The sequence below is a fragment of the Xiphophorus hellerii genome, chromosome 15 (genome assembly GCF_003331165.1).
Source record: "Xiphophorus hellerii strain 12219 chromosome 15, Xiphophorus_hellerii-4.1, whole genome shotgun sequence".
Taxonomy (NCBI): Eukaryota; Metazoa; Chordata; class Actinopteri; order Cyprinodontiformes; family Poeciliidae; genus Xiphophorus; species Xiphophorus hellerii.
In genome coordinates, this window is record NC_045686.1 from 232,830 (window position 1) to 251,344 (window position 18,515).

The 18,515-nt window shown below is 49.0% G+C and overlaps 1 protein-coding gene across 4 annotated transcripts; it reads right to left on the reverse strand.

The window, feature by feature from the left end:
- Window positions 1-1,321: 1,321 nt before the first annotated feature.
- LOC116734398 (inactive ubiquitin carboxyl-terminal hydrolase 54-like) lies at window positions 1,322-17,045 on the reverse strand. Of its 4 annotated transcripts, XM_032585766.1 has the most exons (23): window positions 16,846-16,938; window positions 16,446-16,588; window positions 14,632-14,724; window positions 14,423-14,557; window positions 14,229-14,342; window positions 14,050-14,132; window positions 13,062-13,164; window positions 12,835-12,981; window positions 12,615-12,764; window positions 10,657-10,825; window positions 10,049-10,267; window positions 9,817-9,945; window positions 8,800-9,406; window positions 8,465-8,589; window positions 8,230-8,394; window positions 6,318-6,437; window positions 5,669-5,846; window positions 5,167-5,470; window positions 4,734-4,944; window positions 4,563-4,660; window positions 4,100-4,222; window positions 3,420-3,585; window positions 1,322-2,509 (listed from the first exon to the last, which is right to left on the reverse strand). In XM_032585766.1, exons 2-23 carry the CDS (start codon window positions 16,446-16,448, stop codon window positions 2,028-2,030), a joined length of 3,924 nt encoding a protein of 1,307 aa, XP_032441657.1. In that variant the 5' UTR covers window positions 16,449-16,588; window positions 16,846-16,938; the 3' UTR covers window positions 1,322-2,027. The 4 variants fall into 4 exon arrangements, with proteins under 4 accessions (XP_032441657.1, XP_032441655.1, XP_032441656.1 ...); XM_032585764.1 differs by lacking the exon at window positions 16,446-16,588 and having other exon boundaries at window positions 1,490-2,509; window positions 16,846-17,045; XM_032585765.1 differs by lacking the exons at window positions 9,817-9,945; window positions 16,446-16,588 and having other exon boundaries at window positions 1,490-2,509; window positions 16,846-17,045.
- Window positions 17,046-18,515: the final 1,470 nt, after the last annotated feature.

Below are 18,515 nucleotides of genomic sequence, written 5' to 3' on the forward strand. Positions count from 1 at the left end.
TCCACAAAGCAAGTCAAAAAGTTACAAAATAAAATGCTAATTATAAACAAAATCATAGAAGGAAACCATCAGCTGGAGCCCTCTAGTGGTCACTGGATGGATTTATTAAAGCCAGTTTAATAAAACTGGTTTAATGAAACCAGTTTCTGTGATCAGAACCAGTATGGCCTGTGGAGGAACCAGCAGCCTGAGCCCAGACCAGTCAGTCAGCAGGAATCTGGTCGCTGATGTTCCTCTGATTCTGTTTCCCAGAAACATTAAACCCATTAATCAGAGACCAGTCAGCTTCCAGTTGCCCCGCAATAACTGGAGGTTAATGTCAGATTAATATTTACAACCTGACATGAAAATCTTATTTTCTGAATGACCTCATTGACCTGAAGTCACTGGAAAACATTTTCTTTTCTAGAGCTAAGAATAAAGAATAAAACTTCATGTGAACTCAGGATCCTGATCAGCTCGTCTTAATAGCAGCTTTAGAAAAGAACCTTTTAGCAGCTATTAAATATACACGAAATATATGTTGAAATAAAAGTAATTAATCTATATAAAGTCTTTAACTTGGTGATGGAGCTGCTGACAAAGGAACTTTTCAGTCATAATTTATGGAATCTATATTTGCCTACAATTTAAAACAGTTTCACAATTCAGTAATATTTTTTGTGAAGAATTATCACATAGTTGCCTTTTATTGTCTGAGATTATCAAGAGCTAAAAATATAAACATGAGATTCTATAACAATCAAAATGTTATTAAACATTTCAAAAGCAGAATAAATAACTTCTGTATCAAACTTTGTATTTTTCCATTATGTGATTCTGATTCCACAGCTTTTAAAAACCTTTGATCCTTCTGACTCACAGCAGGAGAAATATGATTTGATTTTAATAAAACAAATATTAAAGATGCAAAAACCTTTTTTGGGTTTGGTTGGAGCAGAATAGAGTTATTACTGGATTTTATCAAATAATTATTACTGGATTTTATAAAATGTGGCTTAAAGCTGAGATGCTGATGTTTGGATATGTAAAAATATATATTCCCTCTGAATATAAATCTATAAATAGTTTGGTTTCTGTCAGTACAAAGCGAATTTCTCTTTGACCAATAATTTAATGCCATGGTTTAAAATTGTTTTAAAACTCTTTATGCTTTATTGAATCCTTTTGATGATTGATCTGATTATCATCACGTTCTACAAATAAATTATGTAATTAGTCCAGGGGGAAAATGTAGAAAACAGGTGGTTATATTATATTATATATAATATTAATTTCAATAAAACGTTTTTGCATTAAATCATTTTTCACTTGATGAAGGTCAAAAGTGGAAAATCTTTATTTTTTTCTTTCATTCAGATTTTCTACCTGAAACTGAAAAGTTGCACAACATTTTTCTATTTTTGTTGTTCTGGTTTCTGGACTCATCCAGAACCTTCTGGGTCAACCGAACCAGAACTTGTGACGAGGCTGAATGATGAGACTTGAATCGTTTCCTTGAAGCTTTTTAATCGTCTGTTTGGTGGAGAAAAACAAGCAGAACTTTCTGAACTTTAACCCAGACGTTTCTGAAGCTGGTTGGTTTGTTTCTGCCACCTGGAGCGCCAGCCGGGTGGAGTCAGCGGTCTGAGTTCCTCCATCGCCTAAAGAGCTGGAAAATGGCGAAGAAAACTGGATGTTGAACAGAGGAAGTGACATCAGAGTTGGATGGAGATCTGAAGAGCAGAACCAATCAGAACGCCGAGGAAACAGGAAGCTTCAGTCTGAAGAGCCCAAAGGAAACCCGATGAGCTCTGCAGTCCAACAGAACCAGAACCTGCAAAACCACATCCAGGTTCTGTTCAGCTGAACACAGGAAGTCTTTTCTTCGCCTGCTGCTCAGCTGGAGCCACACGGGTCCAGCAGAACAGAGGAGGTTCTGGAGGAGGTTCTGGAGGAGACCAGGGTCCACATCTGGACCAAGAGTTCTGCTGGCTTTGGTTCCGATCCGGCTCTGTTCTGGTTCTTCAGGGAAGTTCTGGATCTGCTCAGCTTCTTCTGTCTCCTCTCAGGTTCTGGTTCTGGTCGTGACCTCTGACCCCCATGAACCTGCTGACGCCTCCCTCTCTGTTTGCTGCCCAAACGGTACCGGGCCACAAAGGCTGGCCGGGTCGGGCAGGAAGCTGCTGGCGCCGGGCGGCCCGCGGGTCCACATGGCGCCGCCAGTCCGTCTCCGGGGGAACGTCGAGGCGCAGAGGCTGAGCAGGAACGTCTCCTGACACACGGGGGCGCCGTGGAGCAACAACAGGAAGTGACGCCTGACGATGGCGGTGGGGGGCGGGCGGGGCGCCATAGAGACTCTGTGGACCGGAACCGGCAGAACCGGGTCTGGGCCTGGGGAGGGAGGAAGAGGAGGAGGAGGGGGGCCAGGCACGGCGAGGAAGAGTGGCGTAACTCATGGCGACGCCGTGGAGAGCCGAGGGAGTCGGGCCGCTGTCAGACAGAACCAGAACCTGGTGCCAAGGAGAACCTGAGGAAGAGGAGGAGGAAGAGCAGAGTTACCTGGTGAACACCTGCCTGGTTCTGGTTCTGGTTAAAACTAGTTTATTTAGTCGAGTTGTTCAGGTTAAAGTCCAGTTAACCGACCAATGAGACAAAAGGAACCAATCAGAACCGACAAGAACCCATCAGAACCGAATGCAGGAAAATGAAAAACTATTCAAAACCTTTTATGATTTTATTGCTTTTTAATTCAGTTCTGATCAATAAAATGTTTTTTTCTGTTTGTTCTTTTAAATCGTCCCGGTTTTTGTTTCTGGATTCATCAGAATTATGAAGCTGAGAATCGTCAGCCGGTCGAGGAGGAACCGACCAGAACCCATCAGAACCGACCAGAACCGATCGCTGCTTCCGTCTCGGTTCTGATCATCAGCAGGTTTGGTTTTGAGCAGGAGAAACTCAAACGGGTCGGTGGTTCTGGATCGAGGCTTCCTACGGACCGCCACCCGGCCAACGTGAGGTCCAGCTGCTGATGCTAAGCTAACAAAGCTAATGCTAAGCTAACTAGACTAGCGAGGCTCGGCAGGTTGAGAACACGGAGTTAAAAGTAAAATATGTTTCAACTTGTTTATGTTAAAATAAATCAATAAAGTTTAGATCAAATAAAAACAAAGAGAATAACAGCAACAGGAAGTGATGCAATACTCCTTAGCCAATCAGAGCCGCAGGAAGTCAGCCATGATGACGACTGATTGGTAAAACTAAAGGAAACATTTAGTAAAGTGAACCTAAAGAACTGGTTAGTGAACTGATTCAGTGAACTACATGAAGGATGTGAACATGAACCAGTTCCTAATGAACAGTTTGAGTTTCACCCAACAGGAAGTCAGCAGGTCAATGAGGAAGAGGAGGAGGTGGAGGATGAAGAGGTGACGGGTTACCTGAGCGTCCCCAGGAGGGGGGGGGCCGTGGCGTCTGCGTGTGGGGGGGCCGTGGCGTCTGCGTGTGGGGGGGCCGTGGAGCCGGAGGGCCGTGGAGTCGGTCCAAGGAGGAAGAGGAGCAGTGAAGGTCTGAGTGTCTGAGGGGGGGTCTGGACACAGAGGGGTCCTTCAGAGGTGGTGAGGAAGAGGAGGGGGATGAAGGTGAAGGGAAGAGGAGAAACAGTTAACATGATGAAGATGAACTGAACAAACCCTGAAATGTTCTGATCCGACTTCCTGTCAGCATGTGTCTCCTCTGAGCCACCGTAGCTTCAGCAGATCAGACGTTCAGCAAGAGCAAAACATCAGGGTTCCTCCGCAGGCCGAGTTCAGGACGGACCGGGCCAGTGGACCGGGCCGGCGCCGCCTGGCAAACCGGGCTCAGGGCAAAACTAAACCAGAATGTTTAACCAGCAGCTTGAGGCCGAACAAGCAGAGGAACCTGAAACTAAACCTGATGTTAAACCTGCTGAACTTTGACCTCAGTCCAAACCTGCTGGACTCAGAACAGAATTAACTTCCTGGTTTTATCTGGTCTTTGAACTGAGTCAGTCTGAATCACCAGAGGAACGGTTCATGAAGCAGGCTGCAGTGACCACATGTCACCACCAGGTGGCAGCATGAACCTGTGTGTGACGTACACAGCTGCACTGGAGGTTCTGCTGGAGGTTCTGCGGTCTCGACCCGATGACGGTTCCGCTCAGACTTCGAGCGAGGCGTCGCAGGTTCTCTGCACTGTAGTTCTCGTCTTCGCCTGCAGGGGGCTGCAGAGGACACGGAGGAATCAGTGAGGAAGAACGTCAGGATGAATCTGGTTTCATTCATCAGTTTTTAGGATTTTACTTCCAGACTCAAAGATAAAAACTTGTTTCTGTCAGAAATCGATTCCTGCTGAAGGCGAAAACCGGCTGCAGCAGGAAATTACCGTTAGTTACCTTCAGAACCCAGATGTTCAGAAAACCCAGAAGGTTCTCATGTCAACCAGAACCACAGCAGATTCTGTAAAAACCTAAAACTCCAGTTTATCGATCAGTTTACTGAATATAAACTGATCGATAAACTCTCTTGGTTCTGGTGTTAGCAGCAGCTTCCTGTGGGTTCTACCTGCTCTCCAGGTGAGACCGGTCTCCTGTAGGCGTTTCTCTCAATTTCAGCCGTCGGCGTTTTGGAGCGTCTGGATCCGGATGGCGTTCTCCTCACCGCTGGAACAGAAACAGGAAGTGTTCACACTGATGTTCACATCTGAAGAGGAGTTCCTGCCATCTGGGCTCCTACCTGCTCTGCTGCCCCCTGGCTGCGGGCTGACGCCACGGCTGCCCCGCGGCATGCTGGGAGCCTGCAGGCTGGCCTGGTACAGCGTCTCCAGCTCCGATAACTCCTCCCCCTCTGCTGCTGCATGCTGGGAGTTGTAGTATCTGTTGACGTTTTCGGCCCAGCGTTGAACAGGCAGGGCGGCTCTGAGAACCTGATTGGCTGGTGGGGAGCAGCTCCTGATTGGCCTGCCCACAGGTGGGGCGGTGGGGGCGGAGCATGAGGGAGAATCCATAACATCCAGCTGATCCGGGGTTAAACAAGACCACTTCCTGGTTGGGCAGGAGGAAGGGGGCGGGGCTAGGTTTGTGGGCGTGGCCTGTTTGTTTCTGCAGTGATCCTCCATCACCTCATGATGCCTGTTGTTACCTCCAGCAGGGGATGGAGTTTGGGAACATGGCCACTGAGGGGGCGGGGCTTGTGACGGCTCAGGCCACGCCTCTTCCGGTGGAGGGGGCGGGGCCACGTCGTCCAGGTTGGTTTCCACAGCGAGAGCAGGGAGGGACCTGGCGCTACCGAGGGGTTTCCCAAAGCCAGAGCAGGGGCTCCTGCTGGAGGCGGGGTCAGAGGGCAAACTTGATGCAGGAGGGAGGGGCTTAACAAGGCAGGTGAAAGGGGGAGGAGCCTGGTGGTCTTGTCCGGCAGCTGATTGGTCGCCCTGCTTCTCTGTCAGAAGAACTGGGAGCTGGAGAGGCTTTGATCTGCAGAGGATGGAGAGAAGACTGAGGTCACCTGCTGCTCTGAGGGGGCGGGGCTTAGACGTTATGACGTAGTAACGTGTCACAGAAATGGAAAACAGATCCAGCAGCTCCACTCTGATCCTGACAGTAGGGGGCAGCACTGAGCCCCAACAGGCTGGGCCAGCTGGCCTGTGATTGGCTGAGCAGAGCAGGTGGTACCTGGGCTGTTCCAGCGTCTGCTGCTCCTCCTGCTGCTCTGCTTCCTGTTTTACTGCCTCTGACTGCTGCAGCAGCAGCTGCTGCATGCGCTGCTGCAGGCTGCGGCATCTCCTCATGCAGCGCTGCAGCCGGCTGTGGCTACCGGCTCCGCCCTGAGCCGCCGCCGGCCGCAGCTTGGCTGCAGCGGTGCAGGAAAACGTAACCATGGAAACAGAAAATAAAGGAAAAGGAATAAATGGAAAAGAAAAGGTGAATAAATAATAAAACACTGTGATGAGGTCATGCAGAAATGTTTAAAGGAAACAGGAAGTGAAACATCAGGAGGCGATGCGGCCTCATGGTGGCGCTGTGAGGAAATCAAACAGAAAGAATGGAAACCCAAACCAATGAAACCGGGCCGAAGGTTCTGGTTCTGTTTCAGGACTGATCTACTCTCATCATTCACAGACTTCTTCTGCTGCAGGTTTCAGGCAATTTGGACCGGATCAGAACCCAGAACCAGCCGATCGACCGACTGACTAGAAACAGGAGCTAAGGTTCCTCTGAGAGACCGGAGAACCCGGTTCTGGTTCCCCACCAGGACTGAGATTCGTTATGAAGGGGCGGGGTCACAAAGAGGGGTGGGGTCACACAAAGGGGCGGGGCTTACAGACGGCTTCATTGACCGCAGACAGCGCCGCTGCAACGTCGCCCGCCTGCTCCAAGCGCAACGACTGGTCCAGCAGGAGCTCCGCCTCCATCACACACCTGTCAAAGCTGTCGCCTTTACCTGCAGAACACACACATACACACACACACACACACACACACACACACCCACACACACCCACACACACACACACACACACATACACACGCACACACACACACACACACCGTCAGTAACAATGGCAGCTGTTTGTTCATCACTTCCTTTGTATTTCAGTTGGAGTTTGTTCAGCAGATCAGTGGAGAACATTCCTGCTGCTCCATCTGCTGACCACACACACACACACACACACACACACACACACACACACACACACACACTGACACACACACACACAGAGTAACAGAAGCTCCCTTAATAACAGCAGCACTGCGGCTCAAAGGAAAGCTCTCCAAAGGGTTGTGAATACAGCCCAAAAAATCATTGGCTGCCCTCTCCCCTCACTGGAGGACCTGCACAGCGACCGCTGTCTAAGAAAAGCACAACACATCACAAAGGACACTTCTCACCCCGGACCTTCTCTGTTCACACTGCTGCCTTCAGGCAGAAGATACAGAGCAACCAGAACCAGAACCAACCGTCTCAGAGACAGTTTCTACCCGACAGCAATAACAAAACTAAATGCAATCAAAAACAACCATTAATCATCATGAATGATGTCTGTGAGAATGTGGCTGTTCTTATTTAGTGGGTTTTTTTTACCAGTTATTTGTTAATTCTTACATTGTGTGTGAATTGTGAGACAGTTATTTTTTGTTTTTAAGCATATGCACTGACTGATGGCACCTTTTAAATTTCATTGTTCTTGTGACAATGACAATAAAGATTTATCTCATCTTATCTTAAGTTCTGGCTCAAATCCAGAACTAAACGTAAAACTATTGTTTCTAATAAATGTTATCAATATGATCAATAAGAATCGATCAGCTCCTGGTTGATTTCCTCTCCTCCTGCGGCTCCATCACGTCGGGCCAACAGGAGGTTTATGAATCCATCTGCACAAACTCAACCATGAATATCTACAAGCTGCTGATGGTTTCGTTACCGTCACACAGATTGAGTTGATACTTTGACTGGTCCAGTTTTCTCTCTGACCTGTGGAGTCTTCCAGCTCTCTGGACTCTAATCACATCTGGATTATTTAAAACACGACTGGAATGAAGATCCAGGGAATCTTCATACATGTGGCCAGATTCTGTTCAGGTCAACCTGATCCCGTCTGTTTCTCCTTCTGATAAAAATCACACCGTGATCAGGAGGATTTAACTATTCCCCCAGATAATATGTGGAACCTTGAAGCAGCTGAGCTACAGCAGCAGATAACATGAAACCATCAGGATCCAGATAATGGTTTGTGGTGTAACGTCTTGGTCCATTTTGGACCCATCAGAACCTCCTGAGGTTCTTTTAAACCATCTGCATGATGAGGATCATCCCTCATTCAGGCAGAGCGAAACTCCATGTCACAAAGTCCAGATGGTCTCGGCTGGGATGTTCTGGTTGAACATGGAAACCAGACCAACAGGTTCTGGAGGATCCGCTCCGGTCCGGCAGCTCTCTGCTGGAGAACCATCATCAGTTACCAGGAACATTAGATCCAGATGAACATGGACTGCTCTGTCTTCAAAGAACTGCAGATTTAACCGTCCATCATCTCAGGAGCTCAGTGGATCACCAGGAGCTCAGTGGATCACCAGGAGCTCAGTGGATCACCAGGAGCTCAGTGGATCACCAGGAGCTCAGTGGATCACCAGGAGCTCAGTGGATCACCAGGTTCTGCAGTCCAACCAGAACACGAGACGACAGCAGATCCAGCAGGGATCAACCGTCAGGATCCTCCATCCTGAGTTACCTTGGATCTGCAGCTGGTCCAGGTCCAGGTACTTGCTGGGTCTGGGGTTGAAGCCCAGCGCCTCCTCCCTCTCCTTCTCCTGCCGCCGCTGCTGCTCCTCCTCCCTGGCTCTCCTCAGCACCTCCTCCTGCAGCTCGTCCAGCTCGCTGCGGCCTGCGGGGGGCGCTGCGGCAGCAGGAACATCAGGGTTACAGACAGACTCTGGATCGGGTCCTACAGACGTCGGCCTTCGTACCGAGGCTCCCCCTGCTGGAGGAGTGGAGGTCCTGCAGCAGAGCGCCGCTGCTCTTTGACCTGATGTTCCTCCATGAGGGTCCTGAGGATGAGGAGGAGGAGGAAGGCTTCTTCTCACCACTGTCCCTGCAGACACAGTGGATCATATTATGGGATGTGATTCTTCCAACAGCACCCAGAACCAGAGTGAAGCTGTAGGTCAAAGGTCAAGTCTTAACCGTCTCCTGTTGCTCTTTGACCCCAGACCCAGAGACCTGAAATTCATGAATGTTGTTTGGGGCTCCTCTGGTAACTCTGTGACCTTTCACCTCCGGGTTTGGGGCCTAACAGTCTCACCTGTCTCCCAGGCTGAGGTCCAGGCTGACGGGGCTGCCGCTGTTCCTGTCGCTGCTCTCGTAGCCGCTCTCCATCCTCTGGATCAGCCTGGGAGGAGCAGGAGGAGCAGGGAGCTGCCGTCCTGTGAAGGAGCTGGGGAGAGTCCGGGAGAAGGCCGCTCTGATGGACGGCGCCTCCTCCTGGCCCAAGGAGGCGGTGTGGGCCCCGTCGGGCTCACAGGCTCCTCCTCCCAGGGGGCTGTATCCCGCCTGCCTCCGCCGCTCGCGCATGAAGATGGCGTCGATGTTGAGCGTCTCCTTCCGCGGCCTCCACGCCGGCCGGCACCTCCCCACTCCTCCAGAGGAGCTGGCTTTGGACTCGCTGCTGGTGCTGTCGGCCTCCCAGTCCTGGACTGGAGAGGAGGAGGAGCTCAGAGCTGCGTCTGCAGCAGGGAGGAGCTCGGAGGAGAGGACGGCGGCCGGCAGAGAGGAGGAGGACGAGGAGGACGGCGGGCGGATCATGTTGGTCATCGTCTCCTTAAAGTCTCTGAGGCGACCGGCTGAGGATGAGGAGGAGGATGAAGGTTTGGGGAGGTGCCGAGGAGCCTGCTTCTCCTTTAAGGTTTCTCCTGGAGGACAGAGGAGAAGAAAAACATGTAGAGGACGAGAGGAGAGACGGAGGAGGACAGAGGACAGCAGCGATGAGGAACCAATGGCGAGAGACTGAGGACATGAAGAACCGACCAGATTAAACCAGTTTGAACCAGATTAAACCAGTTTGAACCAGATTAGATTAAACCAGTTTGAACCAGATTAGATTAAACCAGTTTGAACCAGATTAAACCAGTTTGAACCAGATTAAACCAGATTCAGTACCAGATTAAATCAAACCTCATCATCACCTGCTTGTTTTATTCTCTTCATAAACTAACTGATGTAATAAACTCTTTATTCTGATCTTTGCGTTCTGGTGACTCTAACTTCCTGTTTATTAGATTATAATTTATTTTATTTCCTCGTTAATCTAAGCCCCGCCTACCATCGCTGTGGTAACCTGCCGATGGCGGATCGAGTTCTGGTTTGATTCGCCGCGACCAGTTGGAGCTCCGCCTCCTTTCTGCGGCCCCGCCTCCTTTCCTCAGAGGCTGCTCGGCGTCCGCCGCGCGGCCTTACAATGACAGGCATTATGGGATGGTTTACCCATCATGCAACACGGTGAATGAGTGAATGAGTGAAGCAGTGAGTGAGGACAGCAGAGGACAGTCTGGTACCTATGGCGTCCAGGCTGCAGAGGGAGGCATGCAGCGTTCTGTCGGTTCTGTCGGGTCGCTCCATGCAGACGAGCGTTCCCTGGGAATCGGAGGAGCAGCGACTCGCCACGGCCTCATGGTGGGACTGGGAGGACTGGGAGGACTGGGAGGACTGGCGGCCACAGTAGCTCTCTGTGGACGAGTCGGTTCGAGTGTCGCTGGAGATGGACGGCTCACGGCCTGCAGGGGGCGGCAATGGGTCATTTATGAGTGAAACACAGAGAGCTACCGGTAGCCCTGTAGCAGCTAGAGCCGCTGTAGAGCTACCAGCTGTAGAACTACCAGCTGTAGAGCTACCAGCTGTAGAACTACCAGCTGTAGAGCTACCAGCTGTAGAGCTACCAGCTGTAGAGCTACCAGCTGTAGAGCTACCAGCTGTAGAACTACCAGCTGTAGAGCTACCAGCTGTAGAGCTACCAGCTGTAGAACTACCAGCTACACCTACATATGTAGCTGTAGAGCTATGTACAGCTGGTAGCTCTACACCTGTAGCTGTAGCTCTACAGCTGGTAGCCCTAAAGCTGGTAGCCGGTAGCGGCGGCAGGTCGAGTGTCTGCTCCTCATGTTACCAGAGTCCTCGCTGTCGTAGCCGGCCCTGTGGAGGCGCTGCAGGTCGAGGTGCGGCGGCAGGTCCTGCAGGGTCACCGGCGTCCCGCGCGGGTCGGCGTACAGCAGCAGCAGCGGCTGGTAGCGGCCCTTAATGCAGCGCGACACCACGTCCTTCCACCGGGGCCCGATCTGAGGGAACAGCAGAAACAGGGAGGGGAGGGGAACAGCAGGGCCGTGTTGGACCCGTTCACTGAAACCTCTGACAGCTGGAGGTCCGGTTCTGGACTGGATCGTGATCAGAAGGCTAACCCAGAACTCCAGAACCGACCACCGGAGAACCAGAGGAAACCTGAGCTCTGCTCTGGTTGCCATGGGAACGAATGTTTCTGATTGATATAAACACAGAAACATGAAACTATTATGGGATGTTTCAGAAAATCAGTGAGAAGATTTCTCACGGTTTCTATAGAAACGAAGGTTGAATTTCCATCAACCATTTTCTTTTCTAAAGTTTCTTCAATAAAATCATAAATCAGGTCAAATGTTTACATTTCTTCAGTTTTTCCCAAATCTCTTGTTTCAGTATTGATTCAGGTTTTCTAACTGAAAACTTTCCATAAACTAAAGAAAACTGGAACTGAGCTTCAACCAGTTTCTCTGACCTTCCTCTAAAAACCCAAAGTGTTGGAAATAAATCGTCTGGTTTTAAAATCTGATTCTGCTGTAAACGTGAGAAAATGATCCGGATCCGGCCAGCAGCGTCTCACCGTCTCTGATGGAGAAAAACTTCCTTTAGCTTTTCTCTCTCTATCGTTTCCACCCGTCCTCCGTTTTCCAAAGCAGCGCTCGGACCGGACCGGACCGGACCAGAGCAAAGAGAGTAACGGTTTGTTCAACAGGCAGAAAGAGACGGGAGCTGGTCTGCAACGTGGGCAAAAAGTGTTCACTGATCTGACCTCTGACCTCTGATCTGACCAGCTGCACCAACAAACAATGGAGGGATTTCCTGTTTCACAAAGAAAGAAAAACCAGAGCAGGAGAGAGAGAGAGGAATGGAGGGATGGATGATGGAGGGATGGATGATAGAGGGATGGAACTGTGAGCTGAAGTGAGGAAGAGGAGCAGATCCTTCATCCTTCATCATAATCTGGTTATTTCCACAGATTAATTATCAGTTACACTGTAAAATATGACTTTATTCTCTGACATTATGCTCATATTTATGACTTTATTTTGGTATTTCTATAACTTTACTCCTGGTTTACTAGTTTTATTAAGTTATTATGACATTATTATGAGTTTTTCTTCATCTAATTACAACATTTTTCTTAAAGGGAAACACAACTGTTTATAAAAATAGACCTTATTTGAGAAATATTTATCTTAGTTTTTATACATTTTAATAAAATATTTTCACAGGAATGTCGCCATGTTGTACACGCTGCAATGCATTCTGGGTAAATGATGTGCCTGAATCCTCCAAGTCCACCTCGCTGCAGCAAACAGGAAGGGGCGGGACCACTGTCAGTCTCAGACCTTATTTGGAAATGGGACCATTGCACTCCAGAAGTGAAGGGGGCGCTATTTCCTATATAATCCGCGGTCTCCTGTTTTTATTTTCTTTTGAAATCTGTGATATATTTTCATCTTTAGGAAGGATTTTCACTCTCAGCATGAATTTGAACTTCTCTCTTTTATTTACTTCAGCTCAGCTCACAGTTTTTAACAGATTCTGTAGTTTTCTGTGAACTTCTAAATCTGCTCCTTAGTCGCATCTTTTCTGGCCTGATACTGCCTCTAGTGGCGTGGGGTGGTAACACAACTAATATAATTACATCTCACTGTGACCTCACTGTGACCTCACTGGGACCTCACTGTGACCTCACTGGGACCTCACTGGGACCAACAGACCCTCCACCAGGTTTAAGGTAATAAATCGGACTCCATCAGAACCGGGCCGGCTGGTTTCGGGTCTCACCTCCTTCACATGAGCGTCATCGAAGTACATCCACCTCCTGATCTTGGTCTGGAAGAAGAAGGTGGAGTAGTGCTTGCCGTAGTAGCAGACCACGCCCACCAGGTAGAGCTCGGCCCGCCGGGCCTTCTCCTCCGTCACCCTGTAGAACAGCTGCAGAACCAGAACCGGGTCAGCCCGTTTGCCCGCCGCGCTCCGGTTCACCTCCAGGTCGGTTCCTCACATCTCCGAGTCGCAGGCGGGTTCCCAGAGAGTGGATGACGTCCTCGGCCAGGTCCGAGTGCTCCGAGTCCCACACCAGGCCGATGCTGACGATCTCTGGGCTGTTGAGCAGAACCCGGGCGATCCGGAGCTGCTGGCCGCACCGGCTCTGAGGACGGGACCAGAATCAGGACTGGGACAGGACCAGTATCTGGGCCAGTACCAGTATCAGGACCAGTATCTGCTTACTGGGCAGGTGCGCAGGTCGCCCATGCTGGCGTTGCGCAGCAGCTCTCCGAACATGCTGGGCGTCGGATTCTCTCTGGACTCCAGCATCTTCACCGCCTGGTTGCTGAGGAAGAAGAGGAAGAGGAGGAAGAGGAGGAAGCAGGGCGACCTGATCAGCCAATCAGCATCCAGCAGTGACTCTTCCTCAGGACTTTATGCCAGGAAACAATAATCTCATTTTATTACGGATTTATTCTGGTGATTTCATCACTTCATGTTTGCATCATTTTCATATTTTATTCTTGTATTAAAGTATTAAACTTATTCTGCTACGATCAAAACTTCATATTATTTTGACTTTATTCTTGCAATATTACAACTTTATTCTCATTATTTCAACCTCATTTGCATAATAACATGTCTAATCTCATGATTCTGACTTTATTAGGTTAATATCATGAATTTATTGGTTTTATTCTGGAGTTCCTCCAGGATTTGTGCCCAATGTTTTGCATTTAGAATCATTTATTTTAATGTTAAATGTTATTTCTTTGCTGCTGTTGAATCCTTTGCAGACAAAATGTAACAGATTTATAAACTAAAGCTCCTTTTATTTCAGTGAAAGTTTTTTCTTTTAAAGTTTCTGTTAAACTCCTGATGAAACAGATCGTGACCTCTGACCTCATGGATCTGAACTTCATTCTGGTGAAACTCGTCTCTGACGACATCAGATCGTCTGTCGTCGGATCTCTGATGGAAACTAAATATTATTTCATTTTGGTTTTTAAACTGGATTCTGATGAAACGTCTTTATTTCCATATTAAATAAAGATCTAGACGTTTACAGGTCTAGAAATACGTTGATAGAAGCTGAAGCTCTTTCCTGGACCTCCTGGTTTCACTCAACCTGCTGCAGAAACACTTCGGGTGTCTGGTTGCCAGGGCGACCCCGAGGCGTTGCCTAGCTACCGCGTCAGAGTCCAAGATGGCGGCTCTGAAAGGAACCCACCACAGCGAGGTGGTGGAGATGTAGTGGACCATCTGGATGAAGGGCAGCGGGTCGGACGACGCTCCGCAGCTGCTGCACACACACTGGGGGGAGACACCGGGTCAGTCTCACCCGCTGTACAGACCAACACACCTGCTGATGGTTCTGATGGTTCTGATGGTTCTGTCGGGCCGCCTCACCTGCTCGAACAGCGTCATGGCGAACTTCTGGTGCGGGATGCAGTGTCTGGCGGTGCAGACGTCCTCCTTGGTCTCGTCTGAGATGTGGAAGTGGATCCTCATCAGGATGTTCTCCTGTGAACACGCAGAACCAGAGTGAAGGTGCGATCGGACCGCCCGGCTCCGGCCCGGTTCCGGTCCGGTTCCGGCCTTACGAAGCACTCGGCGGCGTCGTCCATGACGCCCAGCTGGAAGCGCTGCTGGTCCTGGAAGCTCTTGGCCAGCGCGCTGCGCAGCGCGTCGGACGGCAGAACCTTCTCACTGCTGAACTGGAACTGGGCAAAGATGTTCTGGAGGAGAGCAGACAGCGGGTCAGAACCGGACCGGAACCAGGCCGGGACCGGGCCGAGCTCCTGGTCCTCACCTTCAGGGCGCAGAAGATGCAGGAATCCTCCAGACACTTATGGGAGGAGAGCTGACGGAAACTCCGACGGAAGATATCCAGGTGCCACAGAACCTGGGGACAGAACCAGAACCAGAACCTGAGGACAGGACAGAACCAGAACCTGAGGACAGGACAGAACCAGAACCTGAGGACAGAACCAGAACCAGAACCAGAACCTGAAGACAGAACCAGAACCAGAACCTGAGGACAGGACCAGAACCAGAACCTGAGGACAGAACCAGAACCTTTTATTATCGTTTTATTTACAGTCAGATACATGGAACAGTTCTGGTTCTGGGTCTAAACGGACCAATCAGATTGCAGCAGCCTCCACTGGTCTGAGGATGATGATGATGAAGATCCTCTACTGGTTTAACTGGTTTAACTGGTTCTGATCGCTGCCATCCCCGCCTCCACCACCAGGTGTCACTGAGGGCTCCGGACCAGAACCGGACCGTTGGTGAGACGGGTCAGAACCCGTCCGGATTTAAACGGGCCAGCGTTGATCAGAAACGCTCAGTGGGCCGAAGCAACGGGGTCAGTTTAGAGGGAACCAGAACCAGAGACGGGCTGAGCAGAGACAGAACCTGAACGGACCGGCCCGACCCAGCAGGAAGTGCTGACTCAGTTCTGTTTGTTCCTCCGTCCCGCCGAGTCCAATATGCTGCCGGGTTCTGGTACCGGACCGTCTGCTCACGGCTCCGCGGGACGCCCAGAGCAGAACCTGGCAGTGGAACCGGTCCAGGACGCTGCAGCGCTGCGGCTCTGGTTCTTATGGACCTGTTCTGAGGTCCAAATGGCTGCAGGAAAGTTCTGGAAGAACCGAGGAACCGGTTCTGCTCTGTTGGATCACAGAGTTCTGACGGGTCGGTTCAATCCGGCCCGTTTCGTCAGAACCATCACTGGAGGCGGCCCGTTTCCCACTCAGCAGGAACCAATTGGATCTTTCAGATAACTGGACCGGAACCGGTGCTGGGAAAGGTTCTGAGGTTCTACTGCAGCAGGAACACAGCGGTCCAGAACTATGACCAGAACCGGGTCAGATAAAAATCCAAACGCTACAAGTTCAGCAGAATTTAACCGGATCGACGAGTCGATAAAGAGATATTGATATTAAAATAACTAATTAAGGGGCGTGCCGTGGTGGCGTAGCGGTTAGCGCGACCCGTATTTGGAGGCCTTGAGTCCTCGACGCGGCCGTCGCGGGTTCAATTCCCGGACCCGGCGACATTTGCCGCATGTCTTCCCCGTTTCCTGTCAGCCTGCTGTCATATAAGGGGCACTAGAGCCACAAAAGACCCTGGAGGGGTAAAAAAAAAGAAAAAAAATTAATCATAATCAATAACAGCTCCACCAATAATAATAATTAATAATAACAATTAATAATAATAAATAATGATAATAATAGTAATTATAATTGATAATAATTATTAATAATAGTAATAAAAATGATTAATAATAATAATCGATAATAGTAATAATAATTAATAGTAACAATAAATAATAATAATAGTAATAATAACTGACAATAATAATTGATAATAGTCATAAAATAATAATTATAATATTATAATTATAATTATATTATAATAATAATAATAGTAATAACAATAAATAATAATTAATAGTAATAATAAATAATAATTAATAGTAATAATAAATAATAATTAATAGTAATAATAAATAATAATTAATAGTAATAATAATGTAAAGTGTCGGCTCCCTCAGCCTCAGTGGAGACCAGAACTATTCATACTCTTAGCATCTTTAGCTAAAGCTAATTAAACCATCACCATGTTTCCTCTGACTGCAGTAATATTAAAGTTCTGGATCGGTCCGGTCGGGTTCTGTTCTGATTCTGGTGGTGATCTGTAGCCTTCCTCCTCAGATTAGGGTGATGGTGAAGAGTCTCTCCAGCCTCACACAAAGACTCGGACTTTTATAGAAATAAAACAGATCAGATATTCTGGATGTGATTTCTATGTTTTATAATCTGTTCAGAGAATAACAGGATCGCTGTGTGTGTGTGTGTGTGTGTGTGTGTGTGTGTGTGTGTGTGTGTGTCTCTGTGTGTGTGTGTCTCTGTGTGTGTGTGTGTGTGTGTGTGTGTGTGTGTGTGTGTGTGTGTGTCTCTGTGTGTGTGTGTCTCTGTGTGTGTGTGTCTCTGTGTGTCTCTGTGTGTCTGTGCGGTACCTGCAGGGCGCTGTTCAGGAAGCAGCTGTTCTGACCCGGCTCGTTGCTCAGCCCCTTACTGGGAGCGATGGACGCCATGGTGTGCGTCGCCACCACTCCCTGTGTGCCTCCGCCGCCTCCTGATGCAAAGTAGTTCCTCTTCCAGGACATGCTCCTCCCTCTGTTGCGGCCCGGCCCGGATCAACTTCCTGGTTCTCTGGTCCAGGGATCCATCTCCTCCGGACCGGAGGACGCAGGTGAGGAAAACTCCCGGACAAACCCCCAAAAATCAGCTTTTATCAAAGTTTTCTTCTGTCGTTTTACCATTAAAATAAAAACAATCCAGGAGATTTACTTCAGCTCCAGCAGCTCAGGCTTCCAGTGAGGATTCAAGGAATGGTTTTATTTCCCAAATCTGACACTTTGAAAGGCAGATCAGGGGTCAAAGGTCAGCGCAGGCGTCTAGGGTCGGCACAGATCTGCAGGAGAAGAAGAAAGAGCCGATCATCCCGGAATAACGAGATTCCTAAACAAACATTCCCGTTTCTCTTCCTGAAACTGAGAAAATCCCAAAGCTTTACCAGTCTGATGGGCCGGATCAGAACCTGTAGACCGGGCCAGGGAGCCAGAACCAGCAGATACAGTCTGGTCTGAATCAGAGCCCGGCCCGGCTCTGGACGCTGACGCAGCAGAAACTGAGGCTCCAGTAATGACAGAGGAAAACCCAGAATTACTGGTTCAGACGGTGAGTCACTGCAGCTGTCTGGTCCAGTGCCACCAACCGGGTCAGAACCTGCCGGGACCAGACTGTGACTCAGAACCACAGGGTAGAACCGAGGGGGTTCTGGATGAACAGACCCACCCATGGAGCCGGTTCTGAGACTCTCAGGGAGCAACAGGAGTCAGAGGATTAAGGAGCGCTGCAGGGAGCGCTTGTTTACTACACCAGCAGCCAGACAGACTCCACCCCAGACCGGACCTGGCTGGTACTGCCAGGCGGTTTTGTCTGCCACCAGGCGGCACCACTGAGGTGCTTCCTGCAGCAAACAGTCGGATCAGCTGATCACCGAGGGATTACAGAGTCTGAGTGGAGCTGGGTTCTGGAGCCCACCGACCCGTCAGGCCCGGTTCTGACACAACTAGAGGTTAAACCTCAGACTGTGGAAGAAACATCCCTGATTATAAACCTTTGACCTTTGACCTGCTTCACCCTCCAGATTAATCCCAGCAGTCTGGGGAAAGTTAGTTAGATGGAAGAACTTTTTGACCAAATACTGAGGAGAATTGTAGTAGTTTAGTAGCTAGTAGCATTTAGCGTTATTAGCGTTTATTAGTTTAGTAGCTAGTAGGATTTAGCGTTATTAGCGTTTATTAGTTTAGTAGCTAGTAGCATTTAGCGTTATTAGCGTTTATTAGTTTAGTAACTAGTAGCATTTAGTGTTATTAGCGTTTATTAGTTTAGTAGCTAGTAGCATTTAGTGTTATTAGCGTTTATTAGTTTAGTAGCTAGTAGCATTTAGCGTTATTAGCGTTTATTAGTTTAGTAGCTAGTAGCATTTAGTGTTATTAGCGTTTATTAGTTTAGTAGCTAGTAGCATTTAGCGTTATTAGCGTTTATTAGTTTAGTAACGCTGGTGGTTTGTTCATGTCTGCTTTCAAAGTCAGCAACAACGCTAAAACAAAAATAGCTC